Below are 17,906 nucleotides of genomic sequence, written 5' to 3'. Positions count from 1 at the left end.
GACTCACCTCGCTCGCCTGCATGACATTCTGACCTGTCTCGCCTCTGCCGGCCTACAGCTCAACCTCAAAAACTGCCGTTTCGCTGCACGCAAGCTAACCATCTTGGGTCACGCTGTTTCAAAAGACGGCGTCCTCCCGGACCCAGACAATCTCCGCCCCGTTGCACACTTCACAGCGGCCCCGTCTATCAAAACCCTCGGAAGTTTTATTGGTTTATGTTTCTAGTTTCATCGCTTCTTACGCAATATCTTATGCATCATGGCGCCTTTGACAAGTTTACTTTCCGCCACCAACGGCATAGCAGCGTGGTCACCTGACTGTGATGCAGCATTTTTGCAGTAGCGTCAGATGTTGACCTCACCACCGATTTTTCGCCACTACGACCCTCCTGCTCCCACGGAAGTTCACACTGACGCCAGCGGAGTTGGCCTTAGTGCGGTCTCAGCGCAACGGAAAGCTGGCTATGATGAATACGTCGTAGCTTATGCGAGCCGTACTCTAAAGAAAGCAGAATTAAATTACTCAATCACAGAAAAGGAGTGCCGAGCAATTATCTGGGCAGTAAGCAAGTTCTGCCCATACTTTTACGGCCGTTCTTTCACCGTATAGTTACTGACCACCATGCCCTTTCTTGGCTTTCTTCCTTGAAAGACCCGTCGGGACGCTTGAAACGTTGGGCGCTTCGCTTGTAGGAGTACGACGTCCGCGTCATGTACCGCTCCGGTCGCAAACGCTCGGACGCTGATGCGCTCTCCCGCTCCCCACTGACGCCTAATATGGCGTCTTTCTCAGCTTTCTCGTCCACGCTGTCACCGTTGACCATCACTTACATGCTGACAAAGCAGCGCAAGGACCCAACACATGCAATCAACAACACAATCAATCACGTGCCCTGACTTCACTAGCTTGCCGTTACATCTGATGTTCCTTCCACACGAGCACTGTGTCGCCAAGCAACCCACTTTTTCGTGCGAGAAACATTCTATATCGCCGCAACTATATGCCCGACGGTCGGATATGGCTCCTTGCTATAGCTCGTCATATGCGCTCTGACACGTGCGCGTCTTTTCACGCTGATCCCCTAAGCGCTCATGCCGGCGTGCTCAAAGCTTACACAAGGTTGCGTCAGCGCTATTATTGGCGAGGCACGTACAACTTTGTGCAAAAGTACATTCAGTACTGTACTACATGCCAACGAGGCAAGACACCTACCCAGCGTTTCACAGGTTCATTGCAGCCGCTAACGTGCCCGGCTCGTCCGTTCAACCGCATCGGCATCGATCTCTACGGCACGCTTACATGCAGTGCTTGTGGAAATCGGTGGATTATCACCGGTATAGATGACCGTACTCGCTACGCTGAGACTGCAGCTCTGCCGGTAGGGACCGCCCGTGAAATTGCTTTTTTCATCCTTCGCAATTCTGTTCTTCGCCACCGTGCCCCCCAAGAATTACTGAGTGATAGGGACTGTGGCTTGCTGTCAGAGGGCATTCAAGCCCTCCTCGCTGATTGCAGGATCATTAACCGATAATGGACCGCGTACCATACCCAAACCAGCGGTCTGACCGAGTGGCTCGATCGCACCGTTGGCGACATGGTGCAAATGTGTATTCCAACCGACCACTCCAACTAGGACACCGCACTCCCCTTTGTTACGTTCGCATACAACACCAAGACGCAAGCGTCTACCGGCTTTCCCCCCTTTTGCTTTGTATATGGCCGGCAGCCTTCACGCCCTTTGGACACCATACTGCCGTGCAAACCTGACGCTACAGAGTATACTCCGCATTCTGAAGTCGCCAAGTATGCTGCAGATTGCCGTTAGCTGGCACGTGCCCTGACTAGCGAGACTCAAGAACGTCAAAAGACACGACATGACCGTACTCATCAGCCACCACGCAGCTTTCCTCCTGGTTCGCTTGTTGGCTTTGGATACCAGCCTACATTCCTGGCCTTTCTTCCAAACTCCTGGCGCCTTATCACGGTCCGTACCGTATCATCCATGCCACTTCACCGGTCAACTACATCGTAGAGCCGCTTACAGTATCACCCGACCTGCGTCGTCGTGGGCCAGACGCAGTACATGTCAACTGCCTGAAACCGTATTACGACTCGCTCATCTCCTGTGCGCCCTGAGTCGCAGGATGGCTACGCGTCGCTCCCGGGGCATTGTATTGAAGCAGACGCGCCCCTGTGTATGCGCCTACTGAAGAGGAAGACGAAGGACCGTGCCGTGATCACGAGTGAGCCCCGTGCAGCCCTTGCAGTGCCTTCCTATACCTAGCATTCCAGCAGCAAGACAGTATCTGGGATGATGAATTCACACGAGCTGCTCTTGCAGGCTATCTGTTCCTGGGCACTTTGCTGTGGCCTGCTGAGTTCATGTCCACTGGATTCTGGATTTCTGCTTCTGCCATGACCATATGCCGCGCCACTGGAACCACGGACGGTTCGGACGGTTCAGCTACCGCGTCTGGCAACAAGGCACTGCTACGCTCTGCACTGCCGGCGGCGGATATAAAAGCCATTGAGACATTGGCGGCTTCGGGCACGGCACCGCATCTGAGATGACGAATTCACGCAAGCCGCTCTTGCAAGTTAGTTACCTCTGCTGTGCTTCATGTGTGAAGACCAGCGATTGATTGCTGCTTGTTAAAGGTGTCGTGCCCTGTGGAGCTGTCAGGTGTACTGGAACGAGCGCTGGCTACTTCATCTGATTTATGTTGTGTATTGCTGGAATTATTGCTCATACTTTCTGGTAATGTTGAGCCCAATCCTTGTCCAATGACCAAGGCTGAGCGGAGGCTTTTGCTGGCGTCGTAGATAGGATTTCTAAACTAGAGGAAGGGCATGCAGCACTCGTTGCTGAACACAAAACCGATAGAAAGGTGGAGACTGCTGCGCTAACAAAAGTAGCCAAGCTTGAGCAAGGCAATGCTCTACTGCATTCTGAACTTAAATATACTAAAGACGAGCTAGCAGCGGCTAAGAGCGAAATGGAACTTGTTAACGCAAGGGTAACGCTACTAGAAGCAAGCGCTCCGTCGGAGCGCTCGGCCGATTCAGCCACGGGAGTTGATCTTCTGCATGGTGTTTCTAATCAGCTCGTAACAATCACCTCTAGGTGCGATGACACGGAGAAAAGGCTGCGACCATGTAACTTGCTTTTTTTTGGCACTCAAGATGACTCGACAGATGATTGGGCAGCTTCGGAGATGAAAATGATAATGTTTTGCGCAGAAAAGCTGGACATAAACATAGCTGGTGCACAGTTGGAACCTGTACATCGACTAGGCAAATACAATGCTGACACGTGTACTTGTCTTTATCGGGCGACACGTTCTACCGCCTAACAAACGTTACCGCACAGCGCGAGATGCGCATGCATGTATCCGAAGTTTCTGGAAAGTTATCGATTCTTCTATCTGCTGTTTGTTGTCGACGAACCTTGTGTTATCTGATTTCATCGCTTGACGCGAATGGTGTAGAACATTGTAGAAGGCATGCGGGTCTCAACGATTAGTCTGGAACATTCGACGACTGCTGTATAGAAGCCGACGCGCGTGACCCGCTGATCAGATTTTCGACGATCGCCGACAGTGTTCGCCGCTGTCACCATTCTTTGAGTGTAGCCTGTTTTTGAACTGTTAGGGCACAAGTTCGCCCAATAAAACGCTAGTTTCGTCTTTCTCAGTTTGGCTTTCTTCACAGTCACTAACACGGGACAATGCAGACAAGCACCGGCCCCTCATAGCAAAGTTCTCATTTTTTTAAAGACAATGAACAGGTTCTTGCAGCTGCACGAAAGCTTAAAGGCTCGTCATTTTTCTTACGCGAAGTCTTCTCGTTTACCACTCGCCAAGCCAGACAAAAACTGGTAGAGTTTGCTAAGGCGCAAAACAAACCGTATATGTTATCTGTTGATAGGCTGCGTATTGGTACAACGACATATGTCTATGATATTGCTACGGGATAGTATTTCCAATGACGAAGAGCCGAGCAGTAAGAAGACGACGACGACGATTAGAAGCTAGCGCGGGCTGTGGCCTCTTGGCCAAGCACCGCGCTAGCTTGGCTCCCGGCAACGACAACCCGACTCCGCCGGCTCCGACACCTGCTGCCACTTCGACGACCTACATCACTCTCCCCGCTCCCCGTGATCCTGGCGTATTCTCGGGCAAAGATGGGGAAGACGTCGATGACTGGATCAGCCTGTATGAACACGTCAGCCGCAATAACCGGTGGGACCCTACTATTAGGCTCGCCAACGTAGTACTTTACCTCGGTGGCACACCTAGAGTTTGGTTTCGCACGCACGAAGATGAGCTCACCAGTTGGGATTCACTTAAGACACAGCTTCGAGACTTGTTCGGCAACCCCTACGGTGACCAACTTGCCGCGCAGAAGGCGCTTTCCGGTCGTGTGCAGACGTCAACGGAGCCCTACGTCACGTACATTCAGGACGTCTTGGCTCTGTGCCGCAATGCTGACGCACACATGACTGAGTCTGACAAGGTTGCCCACATCCTCAAAGGCATTGCCGATGACGCCTTCAACTTGCTCGTTTGCAACAACGTAGCGACGGTGGATGCTGTTATAAAAGAGTGCCGCCGCCTGGAACTCGCTAAAAGCCCACGTATTGACCAGCAGTTTCCGCGTCTGCCCAACACCCCAGCGACATCTTCCTGTGCCGACACTCCTCGTCCCAACAACACTGCCGATGTTACCAGGATCGTCCGGCGTGAGATCGAGGCCGCCTATCCGCCTGCCTTCGACTCCAGTCCCACCAACACATCTGCAGTCACGGTCTCACTGATCCAGGCAGTTGTCCGCCAGGAGTTCGAAAACATGGGTCTTCACACCATCTGCTCGGCCCATCGCCCTGATACCCGGCCGGCTTCTTCCGTTCCGCCCCGTCCCGCATCTTCTTACCCACCACGTTTCCGCAACCCATCTGAATGGCGCACTGCTGACGACAAGCCCATTTGTTTCCACTGACAACGAATCGGGCACATTTCTCGGCACTGTCGCAGTCGCTGGAGTTTCCCGACCCGGCCTACTTATACTGCCTACTCTCGCCCCCCAGGTGGCGCTTCTCGTCCCTATGCCGCACGCTCCGATAACGCCGCCGCTGATTCTCCTGCGCCGAACTGCTCCTATTCTCGTTCGCCTTCGCCCCAACGACAACAATCTCGCTCTCCCCAGCCCAACGCTCCTATTCACCGACTCCCTTCGGACGCCGCTCCCAGCCGGAAAACTAGACGATGCAGCGCCTCGAGGTGACGCTGCATTGCTCCCTGCGCCGCCAAATCCTCTACTGACGTTGCCCACTCATCTGAACCTTCTTGACGTGCAAGTCGACAGTGTTTCTATGTCTGCACTCATAGACACTGGGGCGCATTTGTCCGTAATGAGCGCTGACCTTCGTAACCGGCTCAAGAAAATTATCACGCCCGCCACGACGCCTGTTGTCCGTGTCGCCGATGGCGGAACAGCCCCCGTAATTGGTATGTGTACCGCCCGCGTCTCCTTCGCCGATCGCTCAACAATCGTGCTATTCACAGTCATCGCTCACTGTCCCCACGACATCATCCTCGGCTTAGACTTCCTCCCCGCACATTCTGCTCTCATCGATTGCTCCGCCAGTACTCTCCGCCTCGACCTGCCTGTTCTGGATCCCGTTGAACAACACCCTACTCGCCTCAATTCCGTCGACTTCGTTCGCTTGCCACCTTCGGCACTGACTTACGTTGACTTCGTGTCATCCCCACCAGTCCCCGACGATAACTACATCGCGGCTCCTATGCAAGCCGCCCTCCTTACACATGGGATCAGAGTACCTCATACAGTTTTATCTATTACAGCGAATTGCGTCTGCCTGCCAGTGGTTAATTTTGGCTTGATGGCACGAGTGCTGCCACGCGGGATGTCTCTGGCCGAACTTTGCTCATTCGAGGATCACTCTGTAGAATCGATTTCAGTACACTACCATTCAGCCGATCCTCCTCTACCGTCGCAGCCGGCAACTTGTACCATCGCCAACTTACAGAAAATGATTGCGCCCGACTTGCCGTCTGAGCACGCTCATAAGCTCTACCGCGTTCTATTTTCCTACCACAATATTTTTTTACTTTAATGATCGTCCTTGGGCCCAAACTACAGCTGTTAAACATCACAGTAATACCGGCGATGCCCCTCCTATTCATCGCTGCCCGTATCGAGTGTCACCGGCTGAGCGTCAAGTTATTCACGCAGAAGTTCGCAAAATGCTTGCAAAGAAGATTATTGAACCGTCATGTAGCCCATGGGCGTCACCTGTTGTGCTGGTAAAAAAGAAGGATGGCTCATGGCGCTTTTGCGTGGATTATCGGCACCTTAACAAGGTTACCAAAAAGGACGTGTATCCCCTACCTCGGTTTGATGACGCCCTTGACTGCCTCCACGGTGCTCGCTATTTCTCCTCTATTGACCTTCGCTCCGGCTATTGGCAGATTGCCGTGGACGATCTCGACCGCGAGAAGACTGCCTTTGTAACGCCCGACGGTCTTTATCAATTCAAAGTGATGCCGTTCGGTCTATGTAACGCTCCTGCCACTTTTGAACGCATGATGGACTCCCTTCTTCACGGTTTCAAATGGTCTACGTGCCTGTGCTACTCGGACGACGTTATAGTATTCTCCCCAACATTCGCTATGCACCTCGAGCGCCTCTCAGCAGTCCTTGAACTTTTTCGGCGAGCCGGTCTGCAACTCAGTGCATCGAAGTGCCAAATTGGCCGTCGCCAGATTACCGTCCTTGGACATCTCGTTGACGCGAACAGAGTGCAACCGGACCCAGGCAAGATCCATGCTGTCACGCACTTCCCTGTTCCAAAGTGTGTCAAGGATGTGCGCAGCTTCATCGGCCTTTGCTCGTACTTCCGCCTTTTCGTGAAAAATTTCGCGGCCATAGCACGGCCACTAACCGAGCTTTTGAAAAAAGACGCCCCTTTCCAGTGGGGCGATAACGAGGCCTCTGCATTCTCGCTTCTAATCGACCTTCTCACAACGCCTCCCCTTCTGGCCCATTTTGATCCTTCTGCGCCTACCGAAGTCCGTACTGATGCCAGCGGTCACGGATTTGGCGCAGTACTGGCACAACGCCAGCGTGGCCACGACCGTGTTATCGCATACGCTAGCCGGCTCCTCTCGCCCGCGGAGTGTAACTATTCCATCACTGAGCGTGAGTGTCTGGCCCTAGTTTGGGTGGTTGCGAACTTCCGCCCATACTTATATGGCTGACCCTTTTCCGTTGTCACAGACCATCACGCGCTTTGCTGGTTATGCTGATTGAAAGACCCTACAGGAAGACTTGGTCGCTGGGCCTTACGCCTCCAAGAATATTCGTTTTCAGTCACCTACAAATCTGGCCGACTGCACAAGGACGCTGACTGCCTGTCTCGCTACCCGGTAGACAAGCCTGACGATGCCGACAGTAGTACCACCGACGGCATTTTCTCTGTGTCTGCCTTCGCTAACATCGCCGATGAGCAGTACCGAGACCTATCGCTGCGAGTACTCATCGAGCGCCTGCGCTCTACACCTACCGACGCATCCGTTCGCCGATATGTCCTCCAGGGCGGCATTCTGTACCGAAGCAACTTCCTCCCTGATGGCCCTGATCTTCTTGTCGTGCGAAAACATCTACGACAGACTGTGCTCTTTGAGATGCATGACGCACCCACTGCAGGACATCTTGGGGTAACCCGCACGTACGACCGCGTCCGCCGCCGCTTCTATTGGCCTGGTCTCGCTCGCTCCGTCCGACGCTTTGTTGCTGCCTGTGATCCCTGCCAGCGTCGGAAAACACCTCAGGCGCTACCTTCCGGTTATCTACAGCCGATCACCGTCCCTGTGGAACCGTTCTTTCGTGTTGGATTAGACCTCCTCGGTCCCTTTCCCACGTCATCCTCTGGGAACAAATGGGTAGCTGTCGCAACAGATTACGCCACCCGATACGCTATCACGCGAGCTCTCCCTACCAGTTGCGCCACTGACGTCGCGGACTTTCTCTTGCGTGACATTATCTTGCTTCATGGCGCCCCGCGACAGCTCCTTACTGACCGTGGTCGTAACTTCCTCTCGAAAGTTACCGCCGACATTGTGCGTTCCTGCTCTATTCAACACAAGCTGACTACCTCATACCATCCTCAAACCAATGGCCTGACAGAGCGGTTAAACCGTGCTCTTACTGACATGCTGTCCAAGTACATTTCGAAGGACCACCACGACTGGGACGTTGCCCTTCCTTACGTCACATTTGCTTATAATTCTTCCCGGTACGACACCGCCAGATTTTCTCCATTGTATCTACTCTACGGTCGCGAACCGACCTTACCCCTTGACACAGTACTTCCCCCTGCTGCGATCTCAACAAACGAGTATGCGCGCGACGCCATCGCCCTCGCCGACCATGCACGCCAGCTTGCCCCTGCTCGACTGACGCACTCGCAAACCACGCAGCAGCGTCAGTACAACGCCCAACACCGTGACGTACAGTTTTCGCCTGGTGCACTCGTGCTCCTGTGGTCGCCCTCTCGTCACGTCGGACTTTCCGAAAACCTCCTTTCACGATACACAGGGCGCTACCGCGTGCGGCGCCAGGTGACGCCTGTGACGTACGAAATTGCTCCTGTGAGCTCAACCTCGTCATCTACTCTGGCATCTACTGATGTCGTGCACGTCAGTAGGCTCCAGATCTGCTACACTGCTTCAGACTCCAGCCTTTAGACGCTCCAGGACGGGGCTTTTGCCGCCGGGGGTAGTGCTACGGGATAGTATTTCCAATGACGAAGAGCCGAGCAGTAAGAAGACGACGATTAGAAGCAAGCGCGGGCTGTTGCCTCTTGGCCAAGCGCAGCGTATTTTATTGTAAATATACTTGTACATAGCTTTTCGTCTGCGTCTTCCTCCGTAACAATATTGCTACACAAACTGTTGTGCGGTGGAATAGATAGCATGACAGGCGCACATGCACTCACGACCGTCAAGAATTGCGATCTTCTCCCATTATAACACCAATATCACTATCGTTTACTAACATCCGAAGCCTAATATCAAAGCATCAAATGGTTTCTTCCAAGATGCCGATTCTGACATAGTCATTCTCACCGAAACCTGGTTGCATCCAGATATTTCTGATAATGAATTTTCTTTCTCGTCAGCACTTACAATATCTTCCGGCATGACCACCTAGACAGGCGAGGTGGTGGCGTCATTCTTGCGATTTTAAAAATCGTTACATCTTATTACGTTGACTCAGACCCGAATCTCGAGATCGTTTGGGCCGCCTGTCTAACCCGTTCTACGAAGGTACTCATTGGTGCCTGTTACCGTCCACCTGATTCACACCAAACCTTTGCCACCGACCTTCGTAACAGTATTGCTACTGCAATGAAGGCCTTCCCAGCGGATATAGTTTATCTATACGACCTTCATCTCATATTGGATTGCTGTAACACTGGGTTAATGACTCTTCATTCGTCTAAATGCAAAGTAATGTCTTTCACTCGTAAACACTCAATCTCTTCTTTCCAATATAACGTAAATAATAAGCCAATTTCTACAGCTACTTCCTACAAATACTTAGGCATTAATCTCGCACCAAACCTTTCCTGGGCCCATCACATTATTACTATATGTGCTAATGCTTCAAAATCACTAGGGTACTTACGCCGAAACCTGCGTAATTCACCCCCTAACATCCGTAAGCTAGCTTATCAGACGTTTGTCCACCCCCAGCTCAAATTTGCCTCTCCAATCTGGTCACCCCATCATAACAACCTAATTAGCTTATAAGAATCAATTCGAAATAGGGCCGCCAGGTTTAGCTCACGTAACTACACCTACAATTCACGCATTTCACAAATAAAAGTTCACTTCACTTTTTCACTTCAGCCACTTTCAGCCAATTTCACTTCAGCCACTAAGTACTCGACGCGATTTTGCACTCATATCATTATTTCACAAGCACGTTTATGCAGATAGGAAATCTTCTTTACGGCTTGAAGTCGCACCTTTCACATCTCGCAGATTATATAATCACCTCAGCTTCACGCCCATCTACGGAAACACAGATGCCGTCAACTGGTCCGCGCTTCCTCGTGCCATTCAATTGTGGAACGCTCTTCCTGATTTCATCGTCTCCGAACCTAACCGCGATAAATTCCGGCAGCTCATCAATTCATATTCCACCGCCTGACTTCAATAAAGTGCATTATGCTTTTTTCTTCTTTTTCCAGTTATGTGCTCTCTTGTTTATGAGCTCATGATATCGTTTATTATTCTTGTATTTTCTTTAGTAATGTGTAGTATTTGTACTGGAGTGACTACACTTTTTTTTCATTGTTTATTGAAGAAACTGTATCGTTTGTCTTATTCTAATATGTACCTTCTGGACCCTGTTATCTTGTAGAATGCTTTAATACTTGTATAAGATGTGTATACATTTTTCCCCTGTCTATTAATAATGTAGGTCTGTTATGTTTTGTTATATGCCCCATATACTCTTTTAGTTCTACTGCAGCGCCCCCTTACCCAATGCATCATACGAGGCCTGAAAGCACATTGTTAAATAAATAAATCAATAAACCTCGTCGCGCAGTATATACGTCACAAGTTGTTGTATTTCATATTGCAATATTGTGCTTCTTTTTCAAATTCTGATGCTGTAAGAGTTTATGTTCCAGGCATGCCATAAACAGGACAGCACCTGGGTAAAGCAACACATCCCACCCACTGAAGAGAAGCTACTGTCTGCTAAAACAAGACAATTGTGTGGGCTTTTGCTGCTCCTACAAGGCAAACAAAACAGGATTCAGAAATAAATATGCTTGATATATGCTGTATTGGTTTGTTAGTTATGAGATATATTTCATTTTTTGTAGTAGATGATATGAATGTTTGTTCATATATACGGTTCAGCATAATTAGTACAAACATAAAATGAAACACTACATTAGTTTGGCTAATATGTGCTGCATCTCATGTGGTACTGTTCTGCTCCAACACAGCCTGCACCAAGCACATCTTGGTCCTCATCACAGGAGCCCCCATCTACACCAACAGGAACCAAATTTGAGCCGAATTCGCGAGGCTTTTACACAACCAACAAAAAAGCCAATCCAGAAGTATTTGGATGAGATATCAAGTTTACGGAGGACTGTGTGAAGAATGAACAGAGCGTCGGACAACATTGTTCCAGCACGAATATTGCCCAAGTTATCTAGGTACCTCACCAATAAAAAAAATCTGCATGTTAAGATGCACCTGTAACCTCTGAACAAGCACGGACGACGTGGCCAAAAAAGGTCAGTCAGCTTGCCCTTCCTTAACCTGCTTCCTGGCGTTATCAAATTCAAATTGTGCCAAGTATGCTTTCTTTCAATAAATACAAGCTTTTTCATTGCCCATTCGTGTTAAAGATCATTCCTCTTCCTCACCCAAACATAAAGGTCTACCGATTCTTTGCTCATACTTAATACCAGTCACTGTCTAGTAGCACGACATATCTGTAGCAGTATGTTCTAGTGTATGTTGCCATGAGCAATTCCTCTCCTGAAATAGCTTATGCGGAAACGGCGTATGCGTCTTGCATTAACCGTTGCATCGTGGGCTATGTAGAATTTGCCTTTTCTTAATGTTTTTAAGCTTCAGTGCATCCAGGGTAGAGTGGCTTCCTTATTGAATGCAAGTTTTCTCTCTCCCCTATTTAATACTAGCCTCGGTCAGGATTGCTCTCTTTGATCGGTAGTCTAGCTTTTTGCACAAGCTACATTGAAGTGATTAATTGCAGAATCTGATTTCTCTGCTGTCCCAATTGGCGCTGGTCGCCGTGTTACGTTTCTCGTATGTGGGAGTCTGGTAAGTCGCATTGGGTAAGCAACTGCTTCGGCAGTGCACACAGCGACAGACTCGCAATTTACAAGCACTGCAATTGGTGCTCCCTGTTCATCCTTTCCTGCTTCAACTGTGAGCAAATGTTGCTTTTGCGCCTTCATCGATGGTGATGTGGCGTTAACGGAGACCAGCATACGGGATTAGATGCTCTGAAGTTTATGAATTTGATAGCCACGTGGGTGGAAAAGCCTGCAAAAGTGGCTGCATAATGGCGATGTCCACGAAACTAACCTTACCCACATTGAGAAAATGTAGGGCACGAAGTGTGAGTTATACATTAGCGGCATGCGAAAGAATAAAAGATACGTGCAGGTTGGGAAGGAGGTAAGGGTAAAATGTCGGGTAGTCCATGTCACTGTGCTGGCTGCAGTAGCAGATGCTTGCGTCACCCGATTGCTTCGCAATGCAAGTTGCTCTTCTTCAACGGTGAATGTCAGTGCAAACCAGACACACTGCAATCTGCTTGCAGTGCTGGTTGTCGCATGTCACCAGACCACCATGTGCGACGAAGGCAAGCACTGTGCCTGTAGTGGGATGGCTGAATATGCCGTAAGCGACCCATGGTGCGTGAAAGCTCACTATTGTCATGTGGATTTTAACCAATGTATCGTATATTTTCTGAACCTCATGCGGTTATTGAATGTTGAGTCTCATTTGATCACGGTCGCTGGGTTATGTTTGCCTGATGTGGCGGCCTGGTCAGCAGTATGGGCAACATTCTCTCAAGGTAAGCATCTGCTCCTGAAAGCCACACAGGGACAAAGACTCACAATTTACAAGCACCGTAATTGGCACTCCCTGTTCGTTCTTTCCTAGTGCAGCCGTGGGCAAATTAAGATTGTGATCCTTCATCGGTCGTGATGTGGCGTGAATGGAGACCAGCAAACGTGATGACTTGGCCCGAAGTGTATTAAGTTGATAGCGACATGGGTAGACAGGCCTAAAAAAGTGGCTGCAAAATGGCGATGTCCAAGAAACCGACCATGTCCATATTGAAAGAATGTGGGGCAAGAAGTATGAGTTACACATAAGCGGCGTGCGAGAAAACAAAAAGAAACGTGCACGACGGAAAGGAGGTAACGCTTAATGCCGGTTAGTCCATGTCGCTCTGTGGCTCTGACAGCAGATGACCGCGTCACCCGAGTGATTCGCAATGCAAGTTACGGAGACTGTCGATGCAAACAGGTGGGACACTGTCGAATCTGCTTATGCTGCTGGTTGTCGCTCGTCACCAGACCTCCATGTGCGATGACGAAAGTGAGCAGTTTACGAGCTCGCCTTAATGATTTCAGCGTACCTCTACATTCCAATTTTAATTCTGCTGTTGTACGAGAAGGTGCGCTGCTTTTCTTCGGCCATTAAAGTCGCACGTCCTGTTCACTCAATTGTTTCTTGTTTGTATGGGCGTGAGTAGAGGCTTTTTAGTCTCCTGGCAATTAGAAAGCGACAGCTGAGGCACGTCGCAATGGCAGCAGGGTGAGCACGGCGCGTACCCAGCGTACGCTTCCGGTAAAAAGCGGCCATATTGGATATTGCTCTAAAAAATGCATTTCCTGGATGGATGGATGGATGGATGGATGGATGGATGGATGGATGGATGGATGGATGGATGGATGGATGGATGGATGGATGGATGGATGGATGGATGGATGGATGGATGAATGAATGAATGAATGGATGGATGTTATAAGAGTCCCGTTTGGAACGGGGTTGTGGGTTGAGCCACTAAGGTCCCGCTATTATACAGCCTAATTTTCTGCCTAGGTTAAAAAAGAAAAAAAAGAACGTTATGAATTCCATAGCCAAATATTCGGGATTCCTATTGTGAACTGTGTATGTGTCCGTTTTGTTTTGTCATTTCCCTACCTTTCTTTCACCAATATTCCATCGCCTCCCTCAAATTTCTATTGCGGATATGTTTGTTTCCCATCTGCTCTCCGTTCCCAATGGTTTCAAGGAGGCCAGTGGTATCCCTACATCGACCGCTCGGCGCATATCTTCACATTCTAATGAAACATGCTCCATCATTTCCCTAGCTTTACCGCAGCAAGCCTGTTTCTCTTCCTGTTTGAGCAGCGCCATCTGCCGAGTCCTCCTGTAAGTTCCATGTGCTGCCGCTACTTATTTTCGTACCACTGTGGAAGCTACAGTTTCCCTTCTCTAAAGCTGGTTCTTTATTCAACGGCGAGGCGCGAGTGGCAACGGGAGCTCGCACGAGAGCGGCCGCGCTCGCGTCGCGCAAACCCCGAACTTCGAGAGCGAGAAGCGCAAGCAAAGCGCCAGCGGAGGAAAGCCGCTACCGCCCATGATCAAGAACGGCAAGCGCAAGCCAAGCGCCGATGGAAGTCTAGCCAACCCCCACTTTCAAGAGAAGGCTACCCAAGTCAAGCGCCAGCCGAGCCAAACTAACCCCTAACTTCGAGATTTGGAGGCCGAGTAGAGACGTCGACGCAGAGAGATTCCTCCCAGGAGGGGTGCCAATGGATGGTTCAAGAGAGAATTTCTCGACCGTGAGTACGGCCATAGCTGCAAGGCCTGTGATAGAGTGTGGTTTGATCACAACGTCACGCAACTAAATTGTGTGTGCAATCTGGAACAGAAGCTCGAATCTAGCAAACTGATAGCAACGACACAAAGAACTTCTATGAAAACTATGCTAAACACTAGCTCGAACTTCAGAAAACGACCGCCGGCTTCACTATTCTGACAGCTTTCACTGCGTGGAACAGGCTTTACCTTTTGTCTGCATTTCCATCTATCCCAAAACTTCAGGAAAGCCTTAACCAACTGAACAAGACAAGTCAGTGGAGTACGGGCCAGCCTACTTAATTGGAGTAGAGAGGTGTAGGGCTACTAGAGAAAAAATGCTGATTGCTGTCAAGCTCACAGTGTATCGGTTAGACATTTATGGCCGTTGCGCTCATAGACATAAAGTACAATAAATCAGTACTGCAATTTCCGTATTAGAAGGACTTCCATGCTTATTTTTACATAAACTACTATGCCATGAAGCAAGTTACACGTAAAAAAAAGAAAAATCCGGAGAATCTATCTCATGGTGACTGACGACGCTAATACGCAAAGCATTCAGGCATTGTAGCAATATACAACATTTTGAACAAATTATCACTTACAATCTCTATTGGAGGAAGAAGGCTAAAAGCGCTAAAACCGTGTACCCCCTTGCCAACAGAAACCACAGCGTTCACACATTCCAACTCAACAAAGAAACCTAAAATAAGCGCAGCCTTCCAACCACAACCAGTTTTGTCTCACTGCCAATGTATAATTGGCGTGAGACAAGTTGAATGAATTACACTACGATTATACATGGTTGTTTTTCAGCTATCAAACCTTAATTTGCGTTATATGGTTAGGCCTTCTAATATTTACCTCTTGGACTTTGGATTTACTTTTTTCATTCGCGATAGAGATCTATATTTCTGGGGCTAGATAGCAGAGAGTAGCAGCATTTGAATGTAACGGAAGTAGGCTAAAAACGTTAATCGCAACTTAAAATAATGTAAGGCTGAGTGTCGCTATATTAACCCATTGCTCTGTTTCCAGACATTTCATTACGTCGGATCCCCGCTTGAAGATAACTATAACTTCTTTGTTAGCAAATGCGCCAAGCTATTGCTTATGAAGTTGGAAGTCTACGTCATTACTCAGCTCCCTCAAGTGACATTACAATGAGCGGTAAATAAGACGATGACCCACGGTACGTCCCGAAGTCTTGGAAGCAACATCCAAGATGTCGAGCCAGGAATCCGCCCGCGCCGAAGACCAGAGCACAGCCCAGCAGATTTGACAGGGTCATAACCAGTGGCAGCATCAGGAAGGCCCTGCGCATAGCGATAAATGACATTCGGGACTTTGCGCCAATTGGACAAATAAACAATAATCCTACAAGCCGGTTTCTGAGCGACTACCATGTCACTAAAGTGAGGTATGATTTTCTTTTTTCATAGCGTCGTCACCGTCTTCGTTCAAAACGTGACGCGTGGCTGCTTTTGGTGTCCCTGAAGGATAAATTTTCAAGATTTCTTCGCAGCATGGGTTTATACAATAAAGAGTTTAATTCACACCGCTCACAAGAAGGCATTTCTTTCAAAGTGGCGGCGCACCCATTCCATTCAATCGTTTGGCCTGCGGTCCACATAATCATCAATTTCTGTCGACGAACGTGACATCAATGGACGACTATTCAGCGAACCTGACGGCTTCTACAAATTCAACCTCGAACGTTAATCCCCTCAAACTTCATAGCCCATCACAGACGTTTTCCTTCGTTGTTCTAAACATCGTCATCGTTCGGTATTCGTAAATTTAAGATTTGTTATAGTTAATTTTAAAGCCTCTTCTTCAGCATGGACTTTTCGAATGATCGTAAATTTGGTCCATGGATCCATTTAGATAGGTCTGGTGGCGCCCTGCGATGAATACCGGCCCAGCGCAGGTTAACAAAACGAATGGTCATAACCCAAGAAAGTGGCGCAGCTGTGTATCGCGCACTGGGGCAGGAAAGAACAGGCAGCTCGAAGTAGCTTGAGCATATCTCCCCCACTGTGCGTAAATGCCTTTGCTATAGAGCAATAGGAGTACGCTAATAAAGACAGTGGCAAGACGACAGCGATGTGATTATGCACTCGTTATAGTCCTTGGCTCGCCCTTTCCGCTTTGCTGCATTTCTGTGAACCTTTTTAATGATCATACGTGGTGTTAGTGGCGCAAGGGCCAGGCATGGACAAAGAGCGTCATGCAAGTGGTGTCAGTGATTTGCGAATGAGATGCAAAGATAAATTGCCATACGTTTATAGACCTTGGATGCAAAAGGGCCGAGCAATCACTCTCTTTAAAGTGCGTAAAACTGACTGGTACTTTGGAAGGACCGAACCCTTTTATATAAGGACTATGCCCTCTATAGAGGGCGCTCAGCTATCATACACCAAATTGAAAAAAAAAACTGATACTTTTATTGAAGACGAAGCGAATGTTGTTTGCGGTCCTCGTTGAGAAACCACCAGAATTTCTTTTAGTTCATGACGTTGAACGATTTCAACAAAAGTTTTTCCCTCAGTTATTGTTTCGTCGTTTTATTTGAATAGAAATTAAATGGACAGTCCAAGCGAATTTGTGCCCTCGGCGTCGCCCTAAGGTTGAGCATATATTTAGATATATGTAGGCTATATTCCACACCATGCTATATGACACGTGGTATGTGTGGGCTATATTGCCGCACCGGTCTATCACTAATGTTGCTCATACTTGGTCTTATATTCTTGGCCAACTTATTCCTCATAAATGATATAATTGCTGACCACAAACAAATGCCATGTAAGAAAACACCAACAGCACATGCCTTTTGTCTTAAATCCTTGTCAGATTGAAATATTAAAAGTTCGAAACAATAACATAGCTCAAACCTGAAAATGATGTACCAAATTTATTGACGCGGCTGTGCACGACATCCGGGATGCGGGATGGGCCAAGGAAAGAGGTTTGAAATATACCCGATACGTAAAAGTGGTGGTAAAGTCGTTAATAAAGACGTTGGCTGTAATTAATAAACATAAATAAAATTATCCGTTGGCAGCGTTCAAACAGGGGACCTCTAGTACAACAGCCCGTTTTTACTGTTAATACTGCCACCACAGCTACGACTCTTACATTTCATGTATTATTCTATCCGGTTGCTATCACCGTGATTTCTTTGGCTATGTCGCGAAACTGCGATATTTTTTTTAATTGTCAGAATCTCACGTAGCAGTTTGTACAGAATCGTAAAGTACGTCTAAGTGAGGTGTTTCCAGCAAGCTACATATGACGTGCTTACTTTTTGCCGAAATGGAGAAAGCCCGCGAAATATGACAAATATAATGTCACTGTGCACCCCGACTCAGGATCTATGTGCGTCAGTAAACAGTCTCACTCTGTATGCAAGCTGTTCGTGTCAGGCTCGCTCTTGA

General features: G+C 48.7%; 1 protein-coding gene across 1 annotated transcript in view; it reads right to left on the bottom strand.

Annotated features, from left to right (window-relative positions):
* The window catches only part of LOC142558279 (sodium- and chloride-dependent glycine transporter 2-like), a 75,305-nt gene that overhangs the window by 29,160 nt on the left and 28,239 nt on the right, over window positions 1-17,906 (bottom strand). Inside the window, exon 6 of the mRNA XM_075670432.1 lies at window positions 15,658-15,782. Coding sequence (XP_075526547.1) covers window positions 15,658-15,782 — 125 coding nt within the window. The remainder of the gene's footprint in view (window positions 1-15,657; window positions 15,783-17,906) is intronic.

This window comes from Dermacentor variabilis, chromosome 9 (assembly GCF_050947875.1).
Source record: "Dermacentor variabilis isolate Ectoservices chromosome 9, ASM5094787v1, whole genome shotgun sequence".
Lineage (NCBI taxonomy): Eukaryota > Metazoa > Arthropoda > Arachnida > Ixodida > Ixodidae > Dermacentor > Dermacentor variabilis.
This window is presented reverse-complemented; position numbering and strand designations above follow the sequence as displayed.